Raw genomic sequence first — 23,374 nt, forward strand, 5'->3', positions numbered from 1 at the left:
AATTTAATTAATAAAAAAGTTTACGCTTAAGGAACAGTCATTTTTATTAAATTATAAACGACTTAAAGATAAATAAATAGCTTGTTAATCCCTTATGTATATATTATTATTATAATTTATTAAATTGCGACACTCTTCATGTTCCAAAACAGCAATTAAAGTGTGAATAAGCTTCCGATCAATATAAGGCATAGGAAAAAAAAAGAAATAGAAACTAATGAATCTGCTCATCTCTGTTTATGGTCCTGTTCGGCCGCTTTGTACCTGAATGAGAACCACTTACAACCCGTTACAACGCATTTACTTTAATATCTGCAAGCAACGGCCGACGTCGACGACGACGAGCTCGCCTCCGAACCACATTTTTTGGTAATTGACCGTATAAATTTGAAATACTAAGGAGAACCTCTTTTTTTCGCCAGCACAGGCGACTGCTCTTGCATCATTCTTGTACCGTTTCGCGTGTAACGCGTGCAAAAGCATTTTATTGCTGGACGATTACGCGGGTTACATGCGTATTATGCGAATTTTTTTCAAAAACTCGACGAGCAAAGTGAGAATCATCATCATCATCATCGATTATCGCTCAAACAAGATTCATCGTAATCGCATTTCTCACATTATATACAATTATTTAAATTAAATATACGCGTGCGTGGGAGGGGTTCGTAGATAAAAAGTCAGGTCGCAACGAAATAATCTTGGTATCGAATCCCCTTGCGTGTCTAATCTGAACCGCGCATGTTTGTAACCAGACAGGATATAGTCCAGACAATCTGACCAAACTCATATCCCAAGTCAATATTTATATTACGCACAAGGGACGACGAAATGTGCTTTTCGCTTTGCCGCAATATCGTGGGGAAAATTAAAAATAATACGCGAGCGCTCATGTAATCTGGCTCTTAAAATCACTTTTTATGTATATTTCACATATTTACAAGTTTCTCATTACATGGTATCAATAAATATTCTTCGATATAAAATTAAGACAATAATTTTTTTATCTAAAGTTATGAAATTTGCTTATATATGTGTGACATAAACGCACGCATATCAAACATACAGCTCAGCAAACATCAAATAACAGTTATATAACTGTTAGTTATAATTTTTTACTCAACAAAATAACTGTTAAATGTTATGTAACAGTTATATTGCGAAATTATAACAAACAATTATATAAATGTTACTTGGTGTTTGCTGGGATATCATGAATATAAAACACAGAACACATAACACTCACATAACATACATCGCATATACATGTATACACACGAATAGACACGCGTTATATGAATATGTAATAAACAAATATTACAAGGATATATTGACAATAAGTAATTTTTAAAAAATTGTGCAATTATTTAAAATATTATTTTATATTTAAAATATTATTGTTAGAATATTATATTTAAAATATATTATTTATTTTGTACGTTCTATAAAAAGCTATAGAATGTTACTGAACATTATTGAATTATTGAAAATTGATAATTGAGCAGTAAATGCAAAATTGCATTACACGTGACACACCATCGTATTTATAAATAATTCTAACACACATCAATAATAATGAAGTAACGTAACATGATATAATTCTCTCGGAAAATGTTATTTCAAACAAAATGCGAGTCGAGCAAAATGATGTTTGTAAATGTAATATAATTTTTAACGAGCTATCGAAACGAAATGAATGAATTTAATTTAGCAAACTTTTAATTGGAACGTCACAATACTTTTTTCGCAACTTGGTTCTATATACAATCAATTAGATTTCAATAATTACGATTTTAATATAATATAATATTTCATAATAATATAAATATAACAATGATAAAGTATATAAATTACAAATATTGTAGCGCGTTAATTATAAGCTACAACTCGGAACATCGTTCAACATTATTTTTATATGAGATTAGTTTCTTCAGATTCACTCGGTTGCACATGTCGAGAGATTCGCGAGTAACCATTCACTCAAATCCACAGCTTGGCGATTTACTTGTCACGTCTCTACCTTGGAGACAAATTTCGCGATCGGCTCCAATTGAATAGAATATGTACTTCGTGACCAGATGAACTCAGTAATACGCGTTCTGATAATCGGGATACCGGATAGACTGGTGCATCGAGGTGGACCCATCCGGACCAAGCAAATACAAGCTGGTCAATTTGCCATTGAAGGTGTAAGGTTCCATATCAAGATTATTAAGCGAATCATCCGGCCTCTTTGCTGGCTTGTGATTCGCCTGCCACTGATAAATAGAGGTCGGCTTACCGTTGCTCACAAAATCGGCCGACAGATTGTCCAGGTTCGTAATTGGACTGTCGGCCGGTTTCTTGTTGGTAGGTTTCTTTTGCCATTGATAGACGGAGATAGGCTTGCCATTGCTCACGAAGTCTATGGGCACTTTGATGAAGGGATTAATGGTCTGCTGAGGGACCGGTTGAGGTCGTCCTACTGGCCTTACGTAGGGTAGCTGGAATAGCTCCGTTACAAGGGGTATCTGAGGCTTTAAGGAGGTGGTCGAATAGGTAGGTGGCTGCGAGATGTATCCGAGGCCGGGTACGAATGTGTACGGGGTGGGTGGAAGTCGAATGTAGAAGATATTGCTTTCTTGGTATCTTTTTTGAAACTCCCCTGGCAATCTGTCCTTTGCTGCAGCCTCGGAATCGTCGTTGTAGTCGACTTCGTACGTGGATACCCTTGGATAATGAGACACATGGGGTATCAGAGGATAGTCCAATAGTATGGCTTTGTGTTTTCGTCCTTGGGTTAATTTTTCACCGGCTTCGTTATCGTGTGCTTCCGAATCTTTAGGACGATCGGCCGTACGCTTGAAGTTCGACAGCGTTTTATTTATATTTTCCAACATCTTATCCGCTTCACTCGGACTCTCGTCTATTGTATCCAAACGGCTCTCCGCGGGATGCAAGAGCGTTTTTTGGATTTGATGAATCAATCGGTTGTCCAATGGGCTTTGAAAAGGATTCGCCGTCGCAAATCCGATTATAGGAATCAGCAAAACCAGTACCATCGTCGTAGTGTCTGAAAAGGAATAAATTGTTTTTGTAAAAAAACATCAAGCGTCAGTTGCGACATGTATATTTGCAAAATATAAACCTAACTTAAAATAAAAACCTAATCCAACCTAACACAGAATAAAAGACGATTAAAAATCATATACTTGCTTTCTTTCGTCTCGAAAAATTATTTTCTGGATTATATAAATAATCAACAATTAAAGATACATTTTATTATTCGCTTTAAAGCGAATGATCCCTTACGTAGAGTACCTTCTAACGCATCGATAGCCCAATATTAGCGTCAGGATAAGACATTATGTTTTATAAGTAGGTTCGAAAGTTATTTTATTGCGGAGCAGAAATTTTTGTACCATGAAGAAATCTCGCGCAAACGTCAGTAGATCAGCGGAGCCAGCAAACGAGCCAAAACAAATTGTTCGCTCGTTGGGGTGGATGTTCTTTACGAGAGGCGCGTTTCCTGTCTAGCCACGCACACCATTATCGGGCATACCTCCTCACTTCTTCGCAGTCGCTCGCGCTCGCGATTGTACATCTGACGTCGAATAAATCACGTCCCTATGTAGAGTACGGGCGAGAAAAAGGCAGGCAAGAAAGGGGATAAGGAGACAAACGCGATGCGACGCCATGAGGCGGCATTTGGACGTTCCATGCCTTCTGCTCGCGCGCTATGGTGTTTTCTTCCTCCTCCTCCTCCTTTTCTTCTTTCTCTTCTTCTTCTTCTTCTGCCGCAGTGATGGCGCGAAACGAATGAAACAAGAGCACCAAGAATAGTAATTGAAAGCGGGTTATAAAATCGTCGAGTCACGCATTCCAGTCGCGAAGTCTTTCCGTGCTCGCCGGAGGACCTTGTAGAAGGTCGGGTAACAGAACGCATAAGAATTGACCTTTTGGCTATTATTTACCCCCTCCCTCTCCTTTCATAGATATTACTTTTGATTAATCATGAAACAATATTATTTTGATTTCCGTCTTTTCAAAAATAAATCTAGTCTATATTTATACTGAAAATGCTTTCATACGTAATATTAATTTAGGGAAAAATATTAATCTTTTATTATTATCTAATAATTATCATTAAACTTAAATTATAATTATGCATAACAATAATTATTAATATTAATATATATTCATATTTTATTTATTTGTACTACTAATAATTTTTCAGAGAGATAATCATCTCAGCTGTTCTTCTTCTTACTTTTTCCCATTTAGTATTTATTTTTGCCCTTTTGCCGAGCATACACACACACACACATACATACACACTCGATATTTTATTTTCGCTCTATGCTTAGACCTGTCTACTTATCACTTTTTGCGACCTGGAAGATGGCAGCTTCTTCATCGGTTATATCGGTGCAATCGCTCAATGATACCCTCGATAGACGGACGTTTATTGCAGATTAATAGCTCCACCATTATATATACATTAACTATTAGCAGCTCGTTACTCACTAATCCAATTTACTCCAGCAAGTCTGTCGAACTTCACTCGCATCAATCGTTCAATAACTCTTTCGACCAACTTTTTAGAACGAAGTTTTTAAAACGAAGTTTTTAAAATGGAAATTTATATATTTGTAAATTTTATATTTTTATACATATACAGGGTGTTCCAGACGTAACGAATCAGCCGTTAATAGCAGATTCCTGAGATTATTTGGAGACGAAAATTCTAATACCAAAATGTTGAGGAAGACTTCATAAAAATGTTCAAACTACTGACTACTGTCGCATCGAAGACACAATCGCGCTCACTACAGAATCCTATTTTTTATTTTATATTGATCCCTCTATCGATATCGATATTATCGCGCTGTATGCGAGTCCCTCGATGCGCTGTGTCCCTGAGCACAGGAGAACGAAACGCGCCGATTGGTAATCTTTAATCTTTTGTAGCGCCAAAACTACATTTTCCTCAACATTTTAGTATTAAGATTTTCGTTTCCAAATGATCTCAGGAATCTACTATTAACGGCTAATTCGTTAAGTCTGGGACACCCTGTATAAATAAGATTTTCTATATTTATAAAGTTTAAGATTCTAATTTTATTTACACAATTATCTTTTATTATATATACTTGATATTATTTTATGTATCTTTTTTAAATTTATTATAAATTTACAAAAAAAGATACGCTTATTATAAAAATAAAGACAAATAATGCAAGATTATTGATCGAAGGTTGTAGATTTCACAAGATTGCGTTTATATTTCGGCAACGAACATAATAATAACATAGTGTTCGGTCTTTATGGCACATAGCACGCTAATATTACGTGCTTCGGCTCTATTATCATCCGTATAAGACGATATTCGAGAAGGAAAGTGCAAGTCGAATTTCTTTCTTAAACGCGATCGCGATAAATATCGAAAGATAATTTGATATTATTAATACAATTAATAATTAATTGTCTTTTATATACGTTAAATAATATGTAATTATAGATATACGTAATCATAGATCGCAATGATAGACCTCGTGATACGTATTTCGCATAATGTATACATTTAATCAATAATTGAAGCGTGACAGGAATCAAAATTATAAGTTATCCTTTTATTGCTATTTTTATGGTCAGTAATTATTCCTTTAATGATACTAGAGTCCAGTATATTTCTTCCGCACGATGCTTTATCGTTCCATTTTTCGACGATCTAAATATAATTCGGATTACACACAATTAATTAAATCATGGGTTCAAATAATTAGCATGATGGATAACTTCATGATTCGTCAATCGTTTAATAAATAACTAATCTAATTTAATAATTAATTTAATATTTCGCACACACGCATATATGATTGAACCTCGCTAACTTGAATTTTAAGAGAACAGAAAATAATTCGAGTTTTCAAGTATTTTTTGAATTATAAAATCAAAAATATTTTAGTTAGAGTTATAGAAGTGTAAAAAAATTCGACTTATAGAAGTTTTGACGGAAATTAATTTTGACACTAGTACATGAAAATGTACATTGAAATTATATACAAATAATTCGCAATTACGATAAAAAACAGAGTAACAAAAAAAGATTTCAATAATTTTAAATAACTTTTAAAGAAATGAATTTATATTTATTTATAAAGATACATATACATATAATATTATTTATATGCTATGTTATTTATGCAATAAGATGCTGATTTAAAAAGCATTGCTAGCAGCGTTACTGAAAATGAAACGTTATTGCTGTTTGTTCAATTGTTTTAATAAACGGACAGAAAAAGAAGAAAGAAAGAAACAGAAACTGATGCAGAATCTTTTTATTTCGAGTTATAATGGTTTTATTGATCAAACTTTAAATGTAAAGGTATAGAGATACAGAGGTCAATTCATAATATTGACTTTTATATCTCGAAAGAATTCCAGTTATAGAGATGAACTAAGGTAACTGGTATGCTAGAAAAATTTTTCGAATTAATCTCCTATTTTTCTTTGACCTGAAGGTTTCCTTCGACTTATTTCTCTAGAGAATAAATAAAAATTGTAGAATTTTTCGAACTAATGAGGTTCAACTAATATGTATACATGTCATAGTACGTAAAATATTTTGGACAGAGGAAGGACTGCCTAACTGGATAAGTTAGAATTACTTAGTAAGAGTTTGTCAATATATATTATTATACAATATTTATTAATAATTAAATAATTATATATTAATAATCTTTATCGATAAATTTCATTAATTTTTATTTTTTCCCCATTTTTTTTCTGTTTATATATTTTATTTTTTTAAATTTAAAATTTACATTTTTATTCAAAAATTTATTTTAACCTATAAAATAACTTTGTTTTTTAAATTTTTTAATAATATATTTAATTTAATAATTTACATTTATTATATGTATAAATATCTCTATTTTTTATATATTTAATTTTATAAATTTTAAATTCATTTAAAATATTAAAATATTCTTGTTATCATTCGCGCTGCGACATTCGATCAATAAAGTAAATAATGGAGCAAAATGCTTCATATATTGTTGAATTTTTGTCTTAAACGCGATCTGGATAAATATTGAAATATAACTCACGATTTTTATAATTAAAGATGAGTCGTTCAATGCTTTAAATATTTATAAAAAAAAAACGCGAGAAAGAATTATAAATTAATTCTTAATTAAACGACTGCTATATCGGGACTTTTCATTATTTAATCTGTAAGCTTTACATTCATGTTATTATGCGTTAATATATATTAATATATATTAATATATTAATATATTAATATATATTAATATATATTAAATAAAGATTATCGACGATTAACATATGATTTTACTTTCGTATAAACATCGAACAAATCATACTTTTCGCGTGTGTTGGTTCTCTTACAATATAATAAAGTGCATATCTCGTGCGTTTGTTTCGCGATCGAAAGTACCGTGCAAAGTATCTCGCGATCGTTGCGCATACGATTAATCATAATTAATCGTATTTTCGCGAGTGAATGTGAACGCCACGAAGAAGCAACAAAGGATGAACAAGAGAGGAAAAGAAGATCTAAAAAAGCATCTGGCATGTACGAAGTAATGAGAGAGATATGCGGTAAGCGATTTATAAATTATTTATCATTATGTATATGCATAATATGTTTGTGGATATGTATGTAATATATATAAATTTATTTTTCATTTTTATAAACCAAGTTTATTAAGTTCTTTATAGATATACTTTTCGTACAATTGTAACATGAGCAAAAAATAAGAAAAAGATTTTCGATGAATTATTAAATTTCTTATTAATATACAAAGTAATAAGTTAAATATAATTTATATTATTTACATGTATAAACATAAATCATTATTTTGCATTTAATTTGTTATTGATTAATAGATAATAACTTTTTATGTGATTATCAATATTATCGACCAATGAAAAGTATATATTGCAAATGTTTTAGCATCAGTCGATATTTGACTGACGCCATTTTTAAAGTAACATTAATATATATTAAAAATATATATTTTAGGCACAAATTTTTTTGATAAATTTATTTTTTATCTCTGCAAAAATTAAATATAAATAATTTGCAATTGTTAAACGTGAAATATTTTATAATTAATATTACATATTCAGAATTAAAGACTTGAATAAAAAATTGAATTTTAAAAATGTATTTTCTTTATTGGATTCTATAAAAGTAAAACTGAATTATTCACATAAATAACTTTTAATTTCAATATAATAGATATTTCTCCTGTAATTTATACATATGTAGCTTTGATATTTAAAAAATAATAAATTACACATGTATGCAACGTAAACACATAGACGTTGAAATTGCGAGAGCCAAATCCTATGCGATATATGACATACTTTGCTTTAATTTTTTCGTCGCTTTAGCTGTCGCGTCGCATTACGCATTGTACGTTGCGCGTACGGACCGTTATTTCTCTGAAACAAAGCACCGGTACATATGTAGATACATACATGTGTCACTATGAGCATTACATAATAATGTGTGGTATTTCGTAACGCGCAAGGCGAGGCGTACATTACAAATATTCAGTTTCATGAAAGAGAAAGAAAGAGAGAGAGAGAAATAACGTAAAAATATTATTTATTTTCAAATTTAATTTCTCCACAAAAATTCTTTAAAATTTAACGAAAATAATTTAAGCAATCAAATAATTCAAATAAAAAATTCAAATGATTCAGATAATGATTCCAAATAAGTATACATATGAAAAGATTTTTATTATAAAAGATATTTAATCGAAATAACGTTGAAATATATATATGTAATAATAATATAAAAATAATTTTTTTATATATAAAATCGTATACACACTACGAGTGATTGTAATCTTCTTATCTGAATATATTATAAAAATTTCAATCTTGTATATGTAATGTATTTACATTTGAATCATGTAGAGCTACTGAAAATTCTATTTTGAAAAGAATTGAAAAGAAATAAAGATTCTGATGTTTTAGATTAATGAAAGAAATATAAAACATTATAATATATAAGTCTTCTTTTCACCTTTATTTATTTATTTCAAAAAATATATCATATACATTAATAAATGGAATAATTAAGCTTTTTAGAATAATCACTTTTTAGACACGCACAATCTTTTTATTCTACACATGAAAAATGTAAAGTAATGAAAAAACAATGCAAGGAGAGAAGCAGTAAAGAATAAGCAGATATAAAATAAAAAATACAATGATAAAAAAGTTCAATTGCATTTGATACAAATATTTTATGGTATATATTATAAATATAAGAAAAGTATTTATTTATCAAATTATTTAAATTCAAGTCTCTTATATTTTTCCTATTTTTTACAAAGACATTTGTAGTATATATGTAATAAAGTTATCAATTTAAAAAACATGAAAAATTTAAACGCTAGATATACATGTATGCCAAACATTTTGCAAAAAAAAAATTAAATAATGCATGTAAAAATGTGGGATTAAAATTAAAGATGTGGGAAAATTACATTTTCTAAAATATTATCTATGTTAAATTTATTTTAATATTTATTTATTTATTTTAATTAAATTTATTTATTTTAATTAAATTATTAATCATTCCAATATTGCTCTAAAAGAGCATATTTAGGACACTTTCACAAGAATTTAATAAAAAGAAAAGAGAAGTTTCTGAATTTATTTAAATTATCTATTTTTATTCTCTTATACTCTTTTATTGGTAACATTTTAACTGTTTAATTTCTCTATTTTTTCTACACATATAGATATAATTTCCCTATATTTCTTCATATATGTAGATCACATAAGAATCATGTAAAAATTAAGTGCAATAATAAACGCAATATTTCCGATGGAAAGGAAGATATCGATTAGAAAGTCGTGTATGCTCGCAATAAATGGAATCTAACGTATCATTTTCTCACCAATAGCTAGAGATATATTTAACTTACATTTAACTAAGAAGCGTTGAAGAAAACAGGAAAACATACATTATTTTCTGCCATAGATTGCATTTCATTAATTTTTTATAGTCATTTTCTCCACATTGACCTGTTTTACATTTAATCTGTGTTTCCATCGAAAAATCCAATAATAACAGAAGTAAATCTTTTATCGAGACATTTTATTAAGATACTTATTTATTTAAATCATTGGCAGTATGTTTGATTCTCATGATTATCGATCTTATCTTTCGTTAACAATATTTGTCTCGTTTGAAAAATAAGAAAAAAAATTGCTTCTTCTTCTCGACATGTCCAATGGTTACCGAAGCGTACCACGAGTACCATATCTATTCCAATGGAACGTAAGCACGCGAAATTAGTTCCAAATTACTACCGTTTGCCAATGCATCAGTGACAATAGACACTAAACGTCACCGTAGATAGAGAAGTTGTATTATTACATCTCGTCGTACTTGGATTCTCGACAGAATAGATTCCCCTTTTCGCGTATGCGAGCGTACGATCAACCTTCAATTTCAACGGAAGCCGATGGGAGAGAGTTGGCTATCGGGTAATAAACACACAGCCTCGGAATCCCATTGTTGACCCGAATAATTGCATGTTAATCACACTTGAACTCCGTGAAGCGGAAACGGGGCCATTTTTTTCACCGTCTCTGAGCAAAGAAAGACTGCTACGTTTAGTGAAAATCACACACGAGTCCACTCTTTCATCTTTTTTATCGCTCGCCAGAAGAACATTTAAAATAATATCGCGTCAGAGGTCGAGGCTAAATAGCTGCCAGGTGTTTCTGAGGCGCTCTTTAAGACATTCACGTCGTTAACGTGAGAAATAACAATGACATTTCGGCATAAACCGATCTATGAATAGCGACAGCTAAAGACTTGATTGGCAGACAAATAAAAATAAAAGTTATTACACCCCTAAAATTTAAAAAAATTTACCTTCCGTCTAACATAATAAACACATGATTAAGAAAATGATGAAGCAGTAATGCGGCGATTCAATTTGACATTTGGATAAATTATTATTGACGCGTGTCGTTCTTCGACACAAAATACGGAAACAAAGATTGCTAACGCATTTCGAGATACTCGTTCTTATTTGCTGTTTCCTTAATCATCCAATTTTACGCCACTGATTTCAGCATAGATGTCAGATATAGCGAAGATATACTTGGAATCTTGCAGGATGTAGAGCAGAAGTTCGTGATTCATTGTCCATTGAAGAAAGAATCTTTTATTTTTTAAGTTGAGCGTCGTGACTGCTTTAACTTTCAAAAGTCAAAATATCTCAGAAACTATTAATTTTGAAATTCATTCTAACATATTTTATTTAGAATTTGCCACTCTATAAAAATTCTACTATAAAAAATTATCATTCCATTAAAAAAAAACTAAATTAAATAATCTTTAAGTTTCTTTCACGTCTTCATTTACAACTATTGTCATGTAATAATTTATTTCGAAACGTAAAGCTTTCTAAAATTGCCTAAAATAGGATAATAAAATTAATGGATCATCTTAATAACATACGATATGGATATCGAGATATAAAATAATTTCAGAAACATTTTAAATATTAATATTTTAATCCAAGTATCTTACACATCATCTCCAATATTTATGCAATTTTATGAAAACATACACGTTAGTCATCAGGATTATAAGAATTCAAATTTGAACAAATCCTCTTTTTTATTTAGGATACTGTGTATTTGTCGCGTGATGTGTTCCTTTAATTATTTCATGCGCGTAATCATCGTTAAACGAAAGCAATTCAGCACACGATAATTTATGCAAAAGAACGGAAGGATATCTCGGAAAATTTATATATATTTTTCATTTTTATGTATGAAATCAAATTTATTAAATTCTTTATAGACCTTTCGTAAAATTGTAACATGAGCAAAAAAATAAGAAAAAGATTTTCGATGAATTATTAAATTTTTTATCGATTTACAAAGTAATATGTTAAATATAATTTATATTATTTACATAAATCATTATTTTGCCTAATTTGTTATTGATTAATAGATAATAACTTTTTATGTGATAATCAATATTATCAATATTAACATGTTTTATTTAAAATTTGCCATTCTATAAAATTCTATTATAAAATATTATAAAAAATTATCATTCTATTAAAAAAAAACTAAATTAAATAATCTTTAAGTTTCTTTCACGTCTTCATTTACAACTATTGTCATGTGACAATTTATTTCGAAACGTAAAGCTTTCTAAAATTGCTTAAAGTAGGATAATAAAATTAATGGATCACCTTAATAACATACGATATGGATATCGAGATATAAAATAATTTCAGAAACATTTTAAATATTAATATTTTAATCCAAGTATCTCACACATCATCTCCAATATTTATGCGATTTTATGAAAACATATGTTAGTCATTAGAATTATAAGAATTCAACTTGAACAAATCTTCTTTTTTATTTAGGATACTGTGTATTTATCGGACAATGTGTTCCTATAATTATTTCGTGCGCGTAATCATCGTTAAACGAAAGCAATTCAGCACACGATAATTTATGCAAAAGAAAACGGTGAAGGATATCTCGGAAATTAGATATCACCTAATTAGGCTTGCCGTTGGAGTAGCACGTGGCTTTCCTAATGAGCGACAAGGTTCTTTCTCTCGTATATAATTGCAACAGACAACGAAGGACTCTTCGAAATGCAGGTGCTTCCTCTGAAGATTACGATCGTGCGAGCGTTCTATCTATTTGCCGTTTGTCATTCCTATCATTATCGCGAATCACGGGAAGCTCGATTTAAAGAATGCTGATTGTTGGAATTTAGCAGTTTGATCTGCAAGAATTTTTAATTAAATTTTATGCTTTAATTTGAAGACTATGCGAATGTATTGGGTAGCTTTCCAATCTTGCAGTAATCTCGCATACAAATTATTTCGAGAGATACAAAATCGCCTGCGAAGGTGCTCGGTCGACCGTTACTGTAGATACTGACCTATGATTCTATGTGATTCTATCAAGAATACTTAATTTCTTTTTCAGCATACGTGCCATCTTAAATAAAAAATATTGTATCTCGAATAAATACGATAATTATTTCCTGCATTTTACTATTGTATTTTCTTTCCTCGCTATAAAAGTGAGATCCTGCAGACAATTTCAATAATTATTGTACATTATTATATATATTATTAATTATTATAATATTATTGATTATATATTATTAATTATTATTAATTATTCTTATAATTCTATATTCTTATAATTATAATTGTAGTACCTATGTGCAAAGCAAATGAAAATATCATAGAAATTCTTCATAGAAATATCTATGTGAGCTTTATTTTTCGATGTGTGACTAGCTTCCCGGATTCGAGCGATCGTAAAGCGGTTTTTTTCTACGATTTTGCAAAAATAATTCTTTAATATCACTGGTTTTTACATTAATCCGGTATATCGATGGCGAAAAGCCGTGACGGTATATCGATGGCGAAAAGCCGTGACGAATGGCCGACAAGAGTCTGTCGATGAAAAAAAAGAAACATGATGATGAGTGTCCTGTAAAACATAAATTTCGCTATAACTGGGGGATCCATTATACGACTGAAAGCGCCCATCTCGTCAAACAAGATGCTTTTTTGTATCAACATATTCTGAAATCACCATATGACTGATTTTTTTCTCCAAATAGAAACATTGAAGCTGAAAATATAGGGAATATATTACTCCGGAAAAAAATATAATATATTTTGTCAATAATTTTACGGCTAATTTTAAATAAAAAATGTCATATTGACATAAGTTTGATTTTAAATGATTACTCAAGCATTTTAATATTTGCTAAAGGATTTAGAAAGTCTTATATTTCGAGGTACACATGACAATAGTTTTGTTGCGAGTAAAAACCGAAGGAGATTTGAAGAATAACTTAATTTTTTTAATATTAATTAATTTTTAATATTAATTAATTTTTAATATTAATTAATTTTTTTAATGGCTTAATTTTTTTCATAGAATAACAATTTTTTATGATAGAATTCTACGGAAATTCTAAATAAAAAATATTAGGATACATTCACAGGAAAATTAATAGTTTTCGAGATATTCAATTTTCAAGTTGAAGCAATCGTAACGTTTAATTTGTACGACAATTACTTGGATTCAATTAACAGAGTCAATACATAAACAGGAAACAGAATAGAAATGTCAAGTTCACGTCAGTTGATGTACTATGTTATTTAACATTTCCTAGAAGAAAAAATCGAATAGCATTAAATTGGAAGAACGAAGTGTCCATAAAATTAATCCTCCATATCCTATCCATTCATCGGAATAAATTTCCTCGAGTACGTTCATCACGCGTTAACCAACGCAAGTTACATGTTGACTTTGTTAATTGAATCCGTTGTGGGACAAGTGTCTTAATTAATGTTAGCTTAGAAAAGTTGAATTTCTCAGAAACTAAAATTAATTTTGGAACCTAATATTTTTTTATATCTCGAGAATATTTTATTACATTTTCGACAGGTATTGGTTTTGAAACCCATTCACTGTAACATTTTTTTTTCTCAGAATTTGCCGCTAAAAAATTCTGAGAATATGCCCATAAAAAATTTCCATCCCATCCAAAGACAAAAATAAAACTGACGCTCTAGCTTCAATTATTTCCTATTGTTCAAAAGAGCAGAGATGTCTCGGGTGAAAAATTAGTGAATCATTCTATATATTTTGAAAACCGTGAAATGTGGTACACATTCTCTCAGATGGAATAAACCGTTAGCGTTTATTAACACTATTATAATCGTTCTACGATTAAATATACTGATTACATTGAGAACTAATTCCACATTAATTTTGGAATGTATAGCACAATCAAAGGTATTGCGATTTAATGTGATAGTTCAATGTTGGTTATAATATTCAGGTCTTAATAATCATTAAGAATCACACACACACATTCTTGAATTCACACAACATTCTTGTAATATTTTTCACAAAATTACCTTTAGAGAGAGAATCTGCTGGTAAAATATTTATATTTCACTTCCGAATTATTCTGTATATACGTAAAAAAAATGCGTATCTTATAAAATTATAAATTTTGTAAGATTATAAATTTTGTTATAAAATTATAAATTTTAAAAAACTAATATTAAACACCGCACATGTCACCTGTCTTTTTTTCTTTTATACGATGTTACTTTTATAAAAATGAAAATTTTTTTATGAAAATTTCATAAGAAATAATTTTTAGCTGTCTAATTTATTAAAATAAAATATATATAAAATAAACAGAACGTGTCATGACGTTTTTTGCTTCCTCTTTTGTAATAATTTGCCAGTTTTTTCGTCCGATTTAATGCGAAACTGTAATTTTAGCAAGAACCTGTTTAACCTAATTACGTGCCTTTGTTAAATATTCTTACTCATTCTTTGCACTAAATTTTCATAATTTTTAAATGAAACCGCATTTTTCGCAAGATCTTTAAGACAAACTAATATTTTATGGATTCTTTTAATTAAATTAAAAATAATTAAAAGATTGATCTATGTTTGAATTTTAAAATAATACAAAAATTCGCAACTTCTCTTAATCTTCCTAAAAATTATTTGTTACTTAAGAATGTGCAAAATATTAATGACATAAAACAACGATATACATGATTTATTGTGCGATTTATTTACACAAATCTGGATTTCCTAGAGCGACGACATGTTTATATACAATGTTGTCTCTTTTAAAAATATGTCGTCTCTTTTAAAATATAAAATATATTTGATTGAAAATTTCAATCGACGATATTATCAAATAATTATGAGTATAAAATCAAAAGTTTAGCACCAGAGAAGTCGAATAAATTTACGATACATGATTTAATTATCATACATTTTCATACATTATTTTCGTATCTTAAAATCTCTCCTCTTATTGAAATATCTAATAATAATAATAATAATAATAAGTTAAATTACAAGAACGATATTTTCTTCGGTAATTAATAATTATGTTACTCTTCGCAAAAGTCATAGTAGAGCGCGTCATGTTTTATTCTATCAAATGTTCTATATTATTTTTTCACTCCTAACATTAATAGCGTTCGTTACTTTAATATCGATAGCTATAACTTGCTCAAAACTCACATTCGTTTCGATTTATAATATACATTTTTTCTCGTTTCCTAAATCGCTGGCAATTTATTGTAACTGTCTCGTTTGATGAAGAAAAAGGCGTTGGATATTGAATCCGCGAAAACTTTTCAGTCTCGATGGTACAAGAGTTTAAACTGATAAAATATATTTTTTTAATATTAATATATTTTAATTTTAATATATTTTAATTCTAATATATTTGTTAAATTTTAATATATTTTAATTTTAATATATCTTTTAAATTTATATTTAAAATATATTTTTTAACATAATAAAATAAATTGTTTAATCGATTCCACATTCTGTGTATAGAGAATAATCGATACTTCCTGGTCGTACAATGCTATGCGCCGCTCCTTTACACAAAGTGCGGTCATAACGATCTTATTAAGTTCAACGATCGCATCTTGCTTACTATCCTAAATTCCTGTTTCACGAATGCCATGCGAAATAACACTCAATTTAAAAATCAATACAGTTTATTCTCATGCCCTGCTATCTAAAAACTTTCATCTCATTTCATTTCTCTCGACAGATGTAGGAAATTACTAACCAGCAATAAATTGTAAAACTGATGCCATTTACAATAAATAAATAGTGCCCTTCTTTTTTACATGAATTATATTCGATAAATAAAAAACAAATACATATGGGTGCACTCAATTTTCGGCAACAATTAAATATAAATGTCGTCTTTCGAGGAGACAAAAATAGTCGAATAATCTGTATCTCGTTTTCCGAATATTTTATACGAAGGTAGTTCCCACTTGATACGTTTTACTTTCATTTTATCGCTCCGTAGCCAGTATATGTCGGACATTGTGACAACTTACTAGAAAAAAATTGCTTATTTATTACAGACGCTATTAAATTTGGAATCATTAGGAAGTGAAATTCTCAAGTCCGAATCTCAAACCGGTTATACTGCTAACGAATACAAAAATTTGTCTGGTATACGAGCGGTCCTTATGATCCACCTCACGAACCAACGATCGAGTCCGTAAATAGAAAACGAGCTTTTACATCGTATTCATGACGGCGAAGGTAAAGAATGATTCGCATAAAAAGAAACAGCAACATCGACAAAAAAAGAATTTAACAATAATTTCGAATAATATACGAAAAATGAAAACAGCACACTGAGAAAAATCGTTTGATTGTACCAACAAGACGTATATGATTGAAGGCATTTTGATTAAATCAAACAAGAATTTCTAGTTATCATGATAAGACTCGATTTTTTATAACTAGAACGTTTAATAGATTTTATTATAAGGATTTGGTTAGTATTTTCTGGTTGGATCTATAAAATTTTTTGTTACATTAATTTCTTTGCTTGCCACTAGGCGGCGAGCCACTCTTAACTTAACTCGTATTCAATATTTGTCATGAAATGTATATAAAAAACTAGTATTAACATTAAATCCAAAGTATATTTTTTTTCTCTTACGAGCAGTAGTGCCAGAAAGAGGACGCTAGCTCTCTGATTGTGTGTGTTTGAGCTGCATCCTCTTCTTGCATCACTGTTTATCAGTTTAATTTCTAACAAACTGAATTTAAAATAATTTATTCAATAATCTGGATTGAATTTATCCAATAATCTTGTTGGAATTCAGAATATTAAACAGACTTTTGAGATTAGATGGAAAAAATTTTAGACGACTTGGTGCTAGTGAGTTTAGTATTATTAACTAGAAGATTTGGTAAATTTAACAGGAAGAAATTAATCATATTCATCTGGTAATTCCTACAAGAATTCTGGTTCGTCCATTTTCCAACAGACATACTGGTTGAATCTACCAGAATTCTAATTAATACAACCAGATTTTTTTCTCAGTGCAGGCTAGAAGGGATTTAACATAATTGTATTAATCGATAAATCGATCATTGCAGTAAGTACACGAAGAAAATTTTTCGTTAAATTTTAACACAAATTTTATTATAAATTTTCATGTTTTGTAGGAATCTTAGAACAATTTTGACATCTATGTAAATTTTTAAATAGCTTTAGACAGTAAAATTTCCACGTATTTTTTATAAATAGAAATTGTACTTTTTTTATTAATATTAATATTATTATATTATTTTTTATTAATATTATTATATTTTTATTAATATATATTATATTGCACTTTTATTAATATTTTATATATTATCAATGAGCAGTGTTAAAAGTATTTATAAAATTAATACAGTATCTTACATTTCTATTATTACTCTGTATTTTTTTTATTTGAAAAAATAAAATTTCACGAACTCTTAACATCTTTATAAATTATTAAAATTTTACAAGGTATACTTTAATAAAATTTAACCAGATTTGTGTCTTTAATATATTTTATATAATATTATAATATTAATAAAAATAAAAATAAAAAATAAAAATAAAAAAAATATATAAAATACCTTAAAATGTTATATTGTTTTCTAGAGTAAATCTTAAGAGAGAATTCTCTCCGCATAAAGCATCGAGGGAAAAAATTTGTAGGAAAAAACTGGACTGAATCATTGATCTGATTGATTTGTAACTTGAAATACGAATGAGTTTTTGCGACCGTAGTACATTAAATGTACGACACATTCTAAATAAAGTCAGTAATTGAGTCAGTTGAATTTACAAAAGGCGATTCAAGAACGCACTTTGTGAATCAATCGTGAGTTAAGTGGGCAGAAGAAAAAGTGTATTTTCGCATTTTATCATTCACAAGCGACGCGTGACATGAAGATATCGATCACGTAGGTAAAAAAGAAGAATTCTTCGCGATTTTCCCATGCTCGACTCCCATGCTAGCCGTTCGGATCTCGTTGGACATTACCGGAATTTCAATCGATAGAACGGTGATAGAGATCGTGATCGACATGTCGCTATCATTTCGATCACCTGCAGAAGGTCGCACGTGATTGCACTAAATCCCGTATTGCTGGATAAAAATAATCGCAACGCACGGGTGGTACCATCGATAAGAGATTTTTTTATTCATATACATAATCAAAATTTTATACATGACAATTTATATGTTTAAACTAATTTATTGTTTGATTATTTTCTTTTTTTTATAAGAACCACTTAAACATTTTAAATATAAAGATAATATTTTAATAAATAATATCACCGAAATCTTGAATTATACTAGAAATTGAATAATGATTAAAAAAGGTATAGAAAAAGAGCGATGTGGCCAATCGAATGTCGATCAAAAATTGAATAATAATCTTACGGTAATGTCAGATTTTAATCAATAAATTGTAAAATTGACAAATTGTAAGCGTCGAAAAATAATTGAAATAGTAAAGAATTATCCAAAAGAAATAGTCCAGAATTTTTTAAGCACACAAGTCTCCTTTAAATTTAAATTTTCTTTGTATTTTAATAATTTTAATAATTTAATAATTTTTCATATAACATTTTTTTTTAATTTTATATTATATTTTTTTATTTTTATATTTTTATATTACACACACTTTTCCATGCCATGTACATATCCACGTTGCGTTTCTCGATCGAGATTTATGGGAATCATAATTTCGTGGAATTTCTGCGCAATTATTCGCAATTATATAATTGCGCGTTTCAAAGCAATTGTTCGATTCGCGCGCAAAAAGTTGTGAAAGAAACGGGCAATTTACTCACCGAGTTATCCTAATCTCGCAAGTAGAAACTGGGTGGGAGGATCAAGCCTCGAACGTCTCTTCTCTTCTCTTCGAATGAATATGTATGTTTTCTCAAAATGCATTCGAGCATCCGGTCCTCCGGGAGGAACTTCCGTTTCTTCCCTCCTACACTTCCCCGTCCGCGAACAGCTGAGCGCGTGGAAGCCGTCGATCGCACAAATTCACCGGTTCTCTGGATTTGCGATCTGCTATCAGAATGAAAGCTTTTCTTAAGGCCGTGTTGTACTTATGTAGCTGCCCCCACTTGCGTGGCGAACGAACACTTCGGACTCTTTGGTGTTTAAAGAAGTCTATGCTCCCCTCTAGAACAAGTTGATACGAGACGGCACACTTTCGTTCGTTCGTTTGCTCCTCTTCCCGACATTTCACTCTTGCTTGATGCATCTTCACTCTTCATGACACTTTTGCTTTTGATACGGACAGTCCTTTGGATCCGTACAAGTTCGGTTATCATGAGTCTGAGTCATTTTAATGACGAATCGATCGTTCTATTGAGTCTTCTTCTGTCATCTTCTGACAGCTCGCTCTTTCTTAAATTTTCCGATAGCGATCAAATTTATTTTTATTAATTTGTAAGAGTTATTTTATAAGTTATTGTTTTCGTGCGCTCTTGTTTTCAATTTTTTAATCATTAATTGTTTATTTTGAACGCTATTAATATATATTCTCGAAAGAAAATGACTCGAAAGCTTCTGCAACACTTTCAAGCTTCCAGAACGATAAAGAAACAATCTCTTGTGACATAATAATTTAAATTTTATTTTTGCAAATTTTTTTCCGTTCGATACACTTTATGTTCGATTATATGTCATATTTATTTATTTAATTGTTACATTTGATCACTTGCTCCGTCACGGATATTCAATACCGTATCCTTGCGCTCTTGTCAGCTTCTTAGCTTCATCGAACTAATCTTTTTTCGTGATCGATTATTTATCTTCCAGTATTAGTGCCTTTACTAACTCATTGAGCCCAGAATACTGACTTTCTCTACACTCTCACTATATCAATAAATGCCATATATATGTACTTAACAAGTATAATGGCAGGAAAAGCTAACTATTTTATCGTAAATACATTATAAAGTAATTTGACAAGCTGTATATATAATAAAGTTGGCCAATTTATATAATAAATAAATAAATTACAATATAAAAATAAATATGATTAATATAATAAATACAATAAATAATTATAATAAATATAATATAAATATAATATAATAATATAATAAATATAATAAATAAATAGATAAATAGATAAATAGATAAATAGATAAATAAATGAATAAATAAATAAATAAATAGGTAGATAAATAGATAAATAGATAACTGGATAAATAAATGAATAAATGAATAAGTAAATAAATAGATAAATAGATAAATAGATAAATAGATAAATAGATGAATAAATGAATAGATGAATAGATGAATAGATGAATAGATGAATAGATGAATAGATGAATAGATGAATGAATGAATGAATGAATGAATGAATGAATGAATGAATGAATGAATGAATGAATGAATGAATGAATGAATGAATGAATGAATGAATGAATGAATGAATGAATGAATGAATGAATGAATGAATGAATGAATGAATGAATGAATGAATGAATGAATGAATGAATGAATGAATGAATGAATGAATGAATGAATGAATGAATGAATGAATGAATGAATGAATGAATGAATGAATTAATGAATGAATAAATGAATAAATAAATAAATAAATAAATAAATAAGTAGATAAAAATAAGTTTAAATAATAAATGAATAAATTACATTATAAAATATTTCTAGCGTTTACATCTTCTAGATGCGTTAACAATGCCTCAGAGAAAAATAAAAAATTTCATAAATTCCGCAGAGACCGTCATTTTCGCGCGACGTCAAGTTTGAAATAATCGTACGTAAGGAGATGCATAAGTCATTACATAAGTCTCCACAGAGCGACTCTCGCAATATAAACGAATATATTCGCACGAGATTTCCATCGAGGACACGAGACTCGTATCAAGACGCTTCGTTAAACTTTCATAAAGACGGCGCGAAACAGGAAGAGACAGGAGGCATAAATCCGCGCGAATCATTCGAGAGAAAGATGATGATGAACGATGATTGGTAACAAATCGTTTCCGACTGACCGAAATTATATTCCGAGATTTATGCCCGTAATCTAATTTTCTAAGGTGATAAATAGATATTTCTAGTCAGAAATTATCGCGCTCTCGATTATACATCGTCTCCTTGGCACACTATTGTTTTGCATTCTTCGGTTACGTGGTAAATTTCTAATTTTCTCGCGAGAGCGGACACGTTGCAAAGGCAGCGGAGACAGGACAATTTCCTTCCAGGAATATTTAAACAATGTGTAACCTCGTTTCACTCCACGTCTTTCAATCTTCTTTATTGTAATTCATGGAGGAGCGATGCTACCGGCACATGCTGGTGAAAAAATCGATGATTTAAAACATATTAACGCGACTCATAAGACATACATATACAGGGTGTCTGATAACTTTTTGCAATCCCGAAGTGTGAAGGTAGATTGGCTCAAATTAAGAAGAAAAGTCCTTTACTGTTTTGCGATATTCGCAATAATTAACGAAAAATTAATTAAAAAAGATCAGCCAATCCATGCGAGTATAAGCGCGCGGCGAAGCGGTGGGCGGAGCTTACTAAACATAACGTTAATGGATTGGCTGATCTTCTTTAATTAATTTTTCGTTAATTATTGCGAATATCGCAAAACAGTAAAGGACCTTCCTTCTTAATTTAAGCCAATCTACCTTCACCCTTCGGGATTGCAAAAAATTATCAGACACCCTGTATATTTGCAATCACTCGCTATTTATCATTTTTTTGAGATGAAATACGTAAAATAATATCGTTTATTCAGATTACACGCAATGGTAGCTTTCGACGATGCAATCTCCGGTAAAAATGGATAAAATACCTATATCCTTGATCTGAAAAAAAATCTAGTCCGCTGCGTTTACGGGAAAAGCTAGCGACTCGGTTTCTCGCGTGAAACTCTGACGGCATGGCATTACTTATTATTTTGTTCGACGTGTTACCGTTGTGTTGATCCGCATAATTTAACGGCAAACATGAGAGACGACGAGACATGAAATGACGATGTTCCGTCAAGAAAAGAAACGATCGAAGCGTCGTTTCCCGAATACCGAGTAATCAATTGATTCAAACGTTGAGACGCGGAGATAGTTAGATATCGCTTTCTGTGTCTAAAATATGTTCCTTTAATAACGATTTCCGCTCTTCTCATTTCGCCGAATGCAAAAAAACATTCAACATGGTGAGAAAATTGAATATGATGTGTCTTTATTATGAAATATAACGTATTTTCTCGGGCAATTAAAAATTTTAATTACTGTGCGAAAGAACTGTATTTTAAAAATGTATACTTTTTAATTAAAAATTATTAATTTTGCTGCAAAATAATGGAACTTGATCAATTTCATTTTGTGCTTATTAATTTTATAAAAACGTAACTCAAAGCAAGATTTATCAAACAGACATTACGTGTGGAACCCTGGTGAAAAAATCTCATAATTTCT

At 29.8% G+C, this 23,374-nt stretch overlaps 1 protein-coding gene across 1 annotated transcript; it reads right to left on the minus strand.

Moving 5' to 3' along the window:
* Window positions 1-1,874: 1,874 nt before the first annotated feature.
* On the minus strand, window positions 1,875-19,963 carry LOC145974754 (uncharacterized). The gene is made up of 2 exons (XM_083104769.1): window positions 19,751-19,963; window positions 1,875-3,052 (listed from the first exon to the last, which is right to left on the minus strand). Exon 2 carries the CDS (start codon window positions 3,039-3,041, stop codon window positions 2,085-2,087), a length of 957 nt encoding a protein of 318 aa, XP_082960895.1. The 5' UTR covers window positions 3,042-3,052; window positions 19,751-19,963; the 3' UTR covers window positions 1,875-2,084.
* Window positions 19,964-23,374: the final 3,411 nt, after the last annotated feature.

Source organism: Camponotus vicinus, unplaced genomic scaffold, assembly GCF_025532165.1.
Source record: "Camponotus vicinus isolate PSW18456_S1 unplaced genomic scaffold, iyCamVici1.0 SCAF_7, whole genome shotgun sequence".
NCBI classification, from domain to species: Eukaryota; Metazoa; Arthropoda; class Insecta; order Hymenoptera; family Formicidae; genus Camponotus; species Camponotus vicinus.